Source organism: Thalassophryne amazonica, chromosome 3 (assembly GCF_902500255.1).
Source record: "Thalassophryne amazonica chromosome 3, fThaAma1.1, whole genome shotgun sequence".
Taxonomy (NCBI): domain Eukaryota; kingdom Metazoa; phylum Chordata; class Actinopteri; order Batrachoidiformes; family Batrachoididae; genus Thalassophryne; species Thalassophryne amazonica.
The window spans coordinates 4,977,709-4,988,372 of NC_047105.1; the positions used below are offsets into that span (position 1 = coordinate 4,977,709).

At 42.5% G+C, this 10,664-nt stretch overlaps 1 protein-coding gene across 1 annotated transcript in view; it reads left to right on the forward strand.

Moving 5' to 3' along the window:
* The window catches only part of stab1 (stabilin 1), a 285,696-nt gene that overhangs the window by 157,434 nt on the left and 117,598 nt on the right, over positions 1 to 10,664 (forward strand). Inside the window, exons 49-50 of the mRNA XM_034164948.1 lie at positions 1,000 to 1,134; positions 1,223 to 1,282. Of these exons, the coding sequence (XP_034020839.1) occupies positions 1,000 to 1,134; positions 1,223 to 1,282 (195 nt within the window). The remainder of the gene's footprint in view (positions 1 to 999; positions 1,135 to 1,222; positions 1,283 to 10,664) is intronic.

Consider the following 10,664-nt stretch of genomic DNA (forward strand, 5'->3'; position numbering starts at 1 on the left):
TGGGTCCAACCTGGTCAGAGAAAGGTGTACCTGATAAAGTGGCCGGTGGGTGTATTATAGCTCCAATGTGCTCTCAATCCCTCCTCATCGGAGGAACAAACCACCTGGAATGTCAGTTTGTACAGGGCTCAAAAACTGAAGTTGTTCCAGTTTTGATAAAAAGGGATGCAGATTATTGGTTGAGTTAAAAGGGTTTTAACAAGGAATAGTTTGCACCATGTATCATGCTTAGTTATGGTCAGAATTGGCTACTGGGTCCTTAAATTCCCATCCTACCATCTTTCAAACACTACCCAAAACTCATGGCCATCGGTGAGGGTTGGAGCAAAGTTCTGGTTCACTTCCCTCTTCAGCACGACAGTCCAGAAGGGTCAGGCTGCAGAAAGTGGGGCTTCACTTCTTTCTGGATACAAATGACCTACACCAACCTAAACCTCAATCCTAAGTATTTCCCAAATAATCACTGAAAGAAGAAAGACCTTCAGTCTGGCTCTGGGTGTGGCCCAAGCGGAGGTCATGTGTTTACTGTCTAGGGTGGAGCTCCACCCTGCACCCAGACCTTCTTCCAACAGTCAGAAGCAACACTGACAACACTTCCTGTCTGTTTGTCATCATCCCAGTCAGTTTCTCTCTTATGTCGGAACAAGAACCCAGGATACGTGAACTTCTTGACTTCAGGAGGCAACTTCCTCAAAACCTGGTAGGAACAATCTGCCCTTTGACCTTGGCCTCGTGTTTGGAGATGCCAGTTCTTACATCACCTCCAAGACACCCAATGAGGAAGTTCTGTTCTGAAGAAGCTGTCAGAACTGTATCATCTGCAAAAAGTAGTAACGGCTTTCTGAGTCCACCCAACAGTCACTATCTACTGTCCCTCCTTCAGCTTTACAATGAAGATCTGTCCATGAAAATGTCAAACATCTGCCAAACCACCCTCCACCTGACCTGTCCTACCTTCTACTCGTCTGGATGTCTCAACCTGTCTGTCTGTCCCCACAGGGTTCAGTCTGGATCAATAACAGGTCCAGGATTGTGAGGAGTGATTACACCACAATGAACGGGGTCATTCACTACATTGACTTCCTGCTGATGCCCTACAGGCTACAGGACAGGCCACACCTAGAACCCAGCACGGTCAGCTGGGTTTTAAGATCATTTAATTGATAACCAATCAGAATGCAGACACTTGATGTCACATGTGTCGTTGTGTGTTTCTTCTCAGATGAATTTCAGTACCGCCGCAGTGACATACGGCTACCAGCGCTTCTATGCACTGGTGAAGGTAAAAGAAAAAAGAATTCTGAAAACATAAATAAAAACCTGTCTGTTTGTCATTTGTCAGTTTCAATAGAAAAGACTATATGTTTTCTAAAATTCATAGAAAATTCATACGTTATTAAAGGTGCATGAGATTGTTAGAATAGGAACACATAGAAAGAACAACTACTGTATTTTATAGAGTATAAGTAGCTTTTTTTTTTCAAGTTTGGGGGGTCCTGTGACTTATATTCATGTACGACTTATTTACAAAAAAATCATGTATTTGTTATTCATGATAATAATTGTAGTAACTTTTTATAGCACAAAATAAAATATATTCCAATAATAAAAGAATAAATGCTCACTTTTCTTTGTATGTGGGACTCACTTTAGTGAGTTTAACAACCGACAGAACTTAGTGGAGCACATGTGCACACCACAGCCTCTGCTGTTACTTAACATAAGGAATTTTAAATAAAAGTAAATAAGCAAGATGGGCAAATAAATGTGCATCGGACAGCATATTGGATGTTATTTGATTGCAGTTTGGAGAAAAGAAACCATCAGATGACCACGGATTGTAACCCACAGTATTGGAAACACGTGATTCCATTTGATTATTTTTTTTTTTTAAATCAGCTCTTAAATTTGGACTTTTTGTTCCTTGTTGTAGTATACCTTTATTATTGCCATTTATATTCTTTTATTATTGGAGTTTAATTTGTTTTAATGCTTTGATTCCTGGGAAAGTTCTACATAAATCGTTAGTATTCTTAATAATGAGCACATGATTTATTTGGTGTACGAGGTCTGTTAGAAAACTATCCAACCTTTTTATTTTTTGCAAAAACTATATGGATTTGAATCATGTGCACTTGCATCAGCCAAGCTTGAACCTTCGTGCGCATGCGTGAGTTTTTTCACACCTGTCGGTTGCGTCATTCACCTGTGAGCACGCTTTGAGTGAGCAGTGGTCCACCCCCCTTGTCGGATTTTCATTGTGAGGAAAATGTCTGAACGATTTGGAGCTTTGCTGCATCAAATTTTTCCAGAAACTGTGAGAGACAGCCAGGTGGAAACCATTCGTAAGATTCAGACGGCTTTCAGCGACGATTCTATGGGGATCACACAGATTAAGGAGTGTTATAACCGCTTTAAAGACGGCGCACAATGGCGGAGGGCGCGCCGCGCTCTGAGCGGCGATCGACAGGCTGAAACGACCAGATCATTTCCAAACTGAACGCTGTGTTGATCCGGGATGTTGTCTGACTACTACAGAAATGGCAGAAGATGTGGATATAGCACTTTTTCGGCACATTCCACTGTTACAGGAGTTTTTGTCATGGAAAGAGGAGCAGAGGAATTCGCCACGGAGCCGCTAATGGCGCAGGACAAAAGCACCTCCGTGTTGGTCTCACAGGACATGCCCTGACATGCCCAGCTCTTGCACCATTCGGAAGATTCAGACGGCTTTCGGTGGCTTTTCAGTCGTGTGACTATCCGAGAAATTGTGGACGAGCTTGACATGCCACAACATGTCCTGTGAGGTTTCATCACGGCGTTGGTTTTTGTTATCCGCCATTAGCGGCTCCGTCCGACACGCGAATTCCTCTGCACGTCTTTTCATGACAAAAACTCCTGTAACAGTGGAATGTGCTGAAAAAGTGCTATGTCCATATCTTCTGCCATTTCTCTGGTAGTCAGACAATGTCCCGGATCAACACAACATTCAGTTTGGAAATGATCTGGTCATTTCAGCCTGTCGATCGCCGCTCGGAGCACGGCGCGCCCTCCGCCATTGTGCGCCGTCTTTAAACCGGTTGTAACACTCCTTAATCTGTGTGATCCCCATAGAATCGTCCCTGAAAGACGTCTGAATCTTCTGAATGGTTTCCACCTGGCTGTCTCTCAGTTTCTGGAAAAATTGATGCAGCAAAGCTCCAAATCGTTCAGACATTTTCCTCACAATGAAAATCCGACGAGGGGGGTGGACCACTGCTCACTCAAAGCGTGCTCACAGGCGAATGACGCAACCGACAGGCGTGAAAAAACTCAGGCATGCGCACGAAGGTTCAAGCTTGGCTGATGCAAGCGCATATGATTCAAATCCATATAGTTTTAGCAAAAAATGAAAAGGTCGGATAGTTTTCTAACAGACCTCGTATATGTCGCTCGACCTCCCAAACGCGTTATAAAAAAAAGTGATACTCTGGAAAATGTGAAATGGGGCTCTGGTGTGCGTCTGTGAGAAGGTTTGGTCAGCTGTAGTACTTCATGTGTTGATGCAGTGGTGGGCACAGCCAACCGAAAAGTTAGCTCTGATAACCGTTAATCCGCTAACTGAAAAGTTAACTTTTCTAAAGCTAAACCGACAAAATTTAGCAGAAGTTACAGCTAAAAGCTAAATTGATAACTTTTAGTATTGACTCCAGTGCACTGGCGGCTACTGATACTTCTAAATAAAATTAAAGACAATCACAAACAACAACGAGCCAGTGCTTCTGTCTAAGAATTTACCAAAATTTGTTGATGGTTCCTCGCACCCGTTTTGCAACCAGAGGAGAGCGATCCTTCCAGGCTGTTGCTCCCAGGCTTTGGAATGGTCTCCCACTCTCTCTGCGCTCACTGGACTCTGTCGTCACTTTTAAAAGCCAACTTAAGACCTTCTTTTTTACACAAGCTTTTGCTTAGCTTTTGGGCTGCTTTGCTATCCTATGTTATGTTTTCAAATGTCTCGGCCATTGTCTGATGTATTGTTTGGTGTACTGTGCTTTTATGTTGTGAAGCACCTTGTGGCTCTTGTCTGTGAAAGGTGCTATATAAATAAAATTTACTTACTTACTTACTTACTAAGAACAGCCTTCTCTATACAATTATAGACTTTTGATTTCGGTGTACCCGTGATTATGTGGACCTGGTCAGGATGGGGTTCACCTCGGCCTCCGTGAACCCCATCCTGACCACCATCCTGACCAGGTCCGCATAATCACGGGTACACCGAAATCAAAAGTCCATAACTGTTTTATTATATGGTAAACAAGAAAATTGGGAGTTTGTCAAACATAATAAAACTGAAAAATCAATCTCAAGTTTCAGCTCTTTATTATTACTGTCATACTGCACCAACAGGTCCAAAATACTTCATGAGCACAATCTCTAAAGCCCCTTTCACACCGGGGCTGCCTCGAGCTTCCTGTGGTGTCATGATGACGCAGGAATGTCTGCGTCAGGTGCGCGCTGCAGACAGACTGTGCACTCTGATTTCTCTTCTAGTTTATATTTGTTCTTGTGCTGAGCTGCAGGTCTGCGCTCTGAGTTCTATTATAGTTTATCTTTCCTCCTTTGACCGCGAGATGCGCGAGTGAGATGCGCGTGCGCACGCACGCAAACGAATGTGGAGATGTCTGGAGTTATACTTGATGTGAACATGTCCTGTCTCTGTCAATCAGTCATTGAGCAGGACTTTTATGGACTGCTCTTTGCATCTCATCTAATGAGTAGCAACTTGGGAGCTTCTAAACAACTCTCAAATTCGGGCAGTTTGTTGTATTTCCACGTTCACTTACCAGCCTTCCACGAGTCTTGTTCGGGTTCGGGTAGTAGGTTGGATTTGGAGGGCTCTCTGTTGGGACTGTTTACACAGAGACTGCTACCTGCTGCTTTGGACTTGAACTAACAGTCTTTTTCAAGACTTTTTTACTTTTTTTTACTTTTTTACTTTTTAATTTTTTTTAACTTTTTACTGTGCTCCAACGCCTAAGGAAGACCTCTAACGGTCGAAACATCGCGACGGAGCACTTTTATCAGCTAACTTTTATTAGCGTTGGCAGGCTAACTAGCTTGCTAACGCTTTCGTTTTTATTTATTTTTTTTTTATTTTATTTTAGCACCGTTGTCGTGCGTTGCCTGTGCTGCTTCATGGCCTGTTTGGTGCCTTGATTGGGGCACTCCTTCTGCTGAATCACCTTTGGATTATTTGCACATTATTTACTTTGTGTGTGTTTTGGGAATCCGCTAGCTTAGCGTAGCTACTAGCTCTTAGCCGATTTAGCATGGCGGCTTCTCCTGTCTCTCCCGCACTTTTCTGCTCTGGGTGTGAAATGTTTAGTTATTCCTCGGCCTCCTTTAGCAGTAACGGTACTTGTAATAAGTGCAGCTTATTCGTAGCTTTGGAGGCCAGGCTGGGCGAATTGGAGGCTCGGCTCCGCACCGTGGAAAATTCTACAGCTAGCCAGGCCCCTGTAGTCGGTGCGGACCAAGGTAGCTTAGCCGCCGTTAGTTCCCCCCTGGCAGATCCCGTGCAGTCGGGAAAGCAGGCTGACTGGGTGACTGTGAGGAGGAAGCGTAGCCCTAAACAGAAGCCCCGTGTACACCGTCAACCCGTTCACATCTCTAACCGTTTTTCCCCACTCGACGACACACCCGCCGAGGATCAAACTCTGGTTATTGGCGACTCTGTTTTGAGAAATGTGAAGTTAGCGACACCAGCAACCATTGTCAATTGTCTTCCGGGGGCCAGAGCAGGCGACATCGAAGGACATTTGAAATTGCTGGCTAAGGCTAAGCGTAAATTTGGTAAGATTGTAATTCACGTCGGCAGTAATGACACTCGGTTACGCCAATCGGAGGTCACTAAAATTAACATTAAATCGGTGTGTAACTTTGCAAAAACAATGTCGAACTCTGTTGTTTTCTCTGGGCCCCTCCCCAATCAGACCGGGAGTGACATGTTTAGCCGCATGTTCTCCTTGAATTGCTGGCTGTCTGAGTGGTGTCCAAAAAATGAGGTGGGCTTCATTGATAATTGGCAAAGCTTCTGGGGAAAACCTGGTCTTGTTAGGAGAGACGGCATCCATCCCACTTTAGAGGGAGCAGCTCTCATTTCTAGAAATCTGGCCAATTTTTTTGGATCCTCCAAACTGTGACTGTCTAGCGTTGGGACCAGGAGGCAGAGCTGTGGTCTTATACACCTCTCTGCAGCTTCTCTCCCCCTGCCATCCCCTTATTACCCCATCCCCGTAGAGACGGTGCCTGCTCCCAGACCACCAATAACTAGCAAAAATCTATTTAAGCATAAAAATTCAAAAAGAAAAAATAATATAGCACCTTCAATTGCACCACAGACTAAAACAGTTAAATGTGGTCTATTAAACATTAGGTCTCTTTCTTCTAAGTCCCTGTTGGTAAATGATATAATAATTGATCAACGTATTGATTTATTCTGCCTAACAGAAACTTGGTTACAGCAGGATGAATATGTTAGTTTAAATGAGTCAACACCCCCGAGTCACACTAACTGTCAGAACGCTCGTAGCACGGACCGAGGCGGAGGATTAGCAGCAATCTTCCATTCCAGCTTATTAATTAATCAAAAACCTAGACAGAGCTTTAATTCATTTGAAAGCTTGTCTCTTAGTCTTGTCCATCCAAATTGGAAGTCCCAAAAACCAGTTTTATTTGTTATTATCTATCGTCCACCTGGTCGTTACTGTGAGTTTCTCTGTGAATTTTCAGACCTTTTGTCTGACTTAGTGCTTAGCTCAGATAAGATAATTATAGTGGGCGATTTTAACATCCACACAGATGCTGAGAATGACAGCCTCAACACTGCATTTAATCTATTATTAGACTCTATTGGCTTTGCTCAAAAAGTAAATGAGTCCGCCCACCACTTTAATCATATCTTAGATCTTGTTCTGACTTATGGTATGGAAATAGAAGACTTAACAGTATTCCCTGAAAACTCCCTTCTGTCTGATCATTTCTTAATAACATTTACATTTACTCTGATGGACTACCCTGCAGTGGGGAATAAGTTTCATTACACTAGAAGTCTTTCAGAAAGCGCTGTAACTAGGTTTAAGGATATGATTCCTTCTTTATGTTCTCTAATGTCATATACCAACACAGAGCAGAGTAGCTACCTAAACTCTGTAAGGGAGATAGAGTATCTCGTCAATAGTTTTACATCCTCATTGAAGACAACTTTGGATGCTGTAGCTCCTCTGAAAAAGAGAGCTTTAAATCAGAAGTGTCTGACTCCGTGGTATAACTCACAAACTCGTAGCTTAAAGCAGATAACCCGTAAGTTGGAGAGGAAATGGCGTCTCACTAATTTAGAAGATCTTCACTTAGCCTGGAAAAAGAGTTTGTTGCTCTATAAGAAAGCCCTCCGTGAAGCTAGGACATCTTTCTACTCATCACTAATTGAAGAAAATAAGAACAACCCCAGGTTTCTTTTCAGCACTGTAGCCAGGCTGACAAAGAGTCAGAGCTCTATTGAGCTGAGTATTCCATTAACTTTAACTAGTGATGACTTCATGACTTTCTTTGCTAACAAAATTTTGACTATTAGAGAAAAAATTACTCATAACCATCCCAAAGATGTATCGTTATCTTTGGCTGCTTTCAGTGATGCCGGTATTTGGTTAGACTCTTTCTCTCCGATTGTTCTGCCTGAGTTATTTTCATTAGTTACTTCATCCAAACCATCAACATGCTTATTAGACCCCATTCCTGCCAGGCTGCTCAAGGAAGTCCTACCATTATTTAATGCTTCAATCTTAAATATGATCAATCTATCTTTGTTAGTTGGTTATGTACCACAGGCCTTTAAGGTGGCAGTAATTAAACCATTACTTAAAAAGCCATCACTTGACCCAGCTATCTTAGCTAATTATAGGCCAATCTCCAACCTTCCTTTTCTCTCAAAGATTCTTGAGAGGGTAGTTGTAAAACAGCTAACTGATCACCTGCAGAGGAATGGTCTATTTGAAGAGTTTCAGTCAGGTTTTAGAATTCATCATAGTACAGAAACAGCATTAGTGAAGGTTACAAATGATCTTCTTATGGCTTCGGACAGTGGACTTATCTCTGTGCTTGTTCTGTTGGACCTCAGTGCTGCTTTTGATACTGTTGACCATAAAATTTTATTACAGAGATTAGAGCATGTCATAGGTATTAAAGGCATTGCGCTGCGGTGGTTTGAATCATATTTGTCTAATAGATTACAGTTTGTTCATGTAAATGGGGAATCTTCTTCACAGACTAAAGTTAATTATGGAGTTCCACAAGGTTCTGTGCTAGGACCAATTTTATTCACTTTATACATGCTTCCCTTGGGCAGTATTATTAGACGGTATTGCTTAAATTTTCATTGTTACACAGATGATACCCAGCTTTATCTATCCATGAAGCCAGAGGATACACACCAATTAGCTAAACTGCAGGATTGTCTTACAGACATAAAGACATGGATGACCTCTAATTTCCTGCTTTTAAACTCAGATAAAACTGAAGTTATTGTACTTGGCCCCACAAATCTTAGAAGCATGGTGTCTAACCAGATCGTTACTCTGGATGGCATTTCCCTGATCTCTAGTAATACTGTGAGAAATCTTGGAGTTATTTTTGATCAGGATATGTCATTCAAAGCGCATATTAAACAAATATGTAGGACTGCCTTTTTGCATTTACGCAATATTTCTAAAATCAGAAAGGTCTTGTCTCAGAGTGATGCTGAAAAACTAATTCATGCATTTATTTCCTCTAGGCTGGACTATTGTAATTCATTATTATCAGGTTGTCCTAAAAGTTCCCTAAAAAGCCTTCAGTTGGTTCAGAATGCTGCAGCTAGAGTACTGACGGGGACTAGAAGGAGAGAGCATATCTCACCCGTGTTGGCCTCTCTTCATTGGCTTCCTGTTAATTCTAGAATAGAATTTAAAATTCTTCTTCTTACTTATAAGGTTTTGAATAATCAGGTCCCATCTTATCTTAGGGACCTCGTAGTACCATATTACCCCATTAGAGCGCTTCGCTCTCAGACTGCGGGCTTACTTGTGGTTCCTAGGGTTTGTAAGAGTAGAATGGGAGGCAGAGCCTTCAGCTTTCAGGCTCCTCTCCTGTGGAACCAGCTCCCAATTCAGATCAGGGAGACAGATACCCTCTCTACTTTTAAGATTAGGCTTAAAACTTTCCTTTTCGCTAAGGCTTATAGTTAGGGCTGGATCGGGTGACCCTGGACCATCCCTTGGTTATGTTGCTTTAGACGTAGACTGTGGGGGGTTCCCATGATGCACTATTTCTTTCTTTTTTTGCTCCGTATGCATCACTCTGCATTTAATCATTAGTGATCGATCTCTGCCCCCCTTCTCGGCATGTCTTTTTCCTGGTTCTTTCCCTCAGCCCCAACCAGTCTCAGCAGAAGACTGCCCCTCCCTGAGCCTGGTTCTGCTGGAGGTTTCTTCCTGTTAAAAGGGAGTTTTTCCTTCCCACTGTGGCCAAGTGCTTGCTCATAGGGGGTCGTTTTGACCGTTGGGGTTTTTCATGGTTATTGTATGGCCTTGCCTTGCAATATGGAGCGCCTTGGGGCAACTGTTTGTTGTGATTTGGCGCTATATAAGAAAAAAGTTGATTGATTGATTGATTGATTTAAACACATTTGTGAGAGAAGACCGAGGAGCTGCTGCAGCCAGCAGCATTTTTTGTTTGTTTGTTTTTTTTGTGCTTAGTTTTTACTGCATTGTGTACACGGCGTCGTCATGACGACACACCTCAAAGCGGGCACTGTGAAAGGGGCTTAATAAGGAATAGTCTTTGTGAAATAATGCACAGGCATCATGTAGAATCTTGTCAACAAACTGACAGCCAAAGTAGGCGTTGTATCGCGTTATCTGATTGGTCGTTATCGATAGGAGTCGCTCGATTGGCTAGGTTTTAGTGGGGGAAAATTAAGATAAAGCGAAATAAAACAATGAGTCAATGAAGCATTAGATCGAAACACTGCATCAATCTGCGAATCACTGCTTCGATTGGTTCAAGGTTCAAAGCAAAGCCGCGCTGCAGAAAAGTTGATTACTGACCCGCTGCAGGGTCTGTAATCAATGCAGAGAAATTATCATTTTCCTGACAAACACCCCCAAAAACAACGGCCACTCTGAGGGACCGATAAGGGAATCGTTAAGCATACAGGTTATTGATGAATCATTTCTTAACGATACCCTTTGGAAAGGAGTAGAATGCCACTTCCTTGTTTGTTTTAGTGTACTTGGTGCAAGTGATAGCCGAACACTCAGTTCCTTTAGATCTTGATGTTTTTCTGATGTTGCTGGTATGATAGTTATGATCCATGGTCATGAAAAATGCACATAAACAGAAACTTTTGTCTCTAATACGACTCTAGAGTGACACAAAGACTGTGATTGTGCATCTATAGCAACACCCACTTACACACATTCAACATGGCGGCCAGCGATGTGTGTAAGCTTCAAAGAGAAAAGCATGTTCAACAGGTGCTGGCTTCATCCTTAAATAGGGGACACCTGATTCACACCTGTTTGTTCCACAAAATTGATGAACTCACTGACTGAATGCCACACTACTATTATTGTGAACACCCCCTT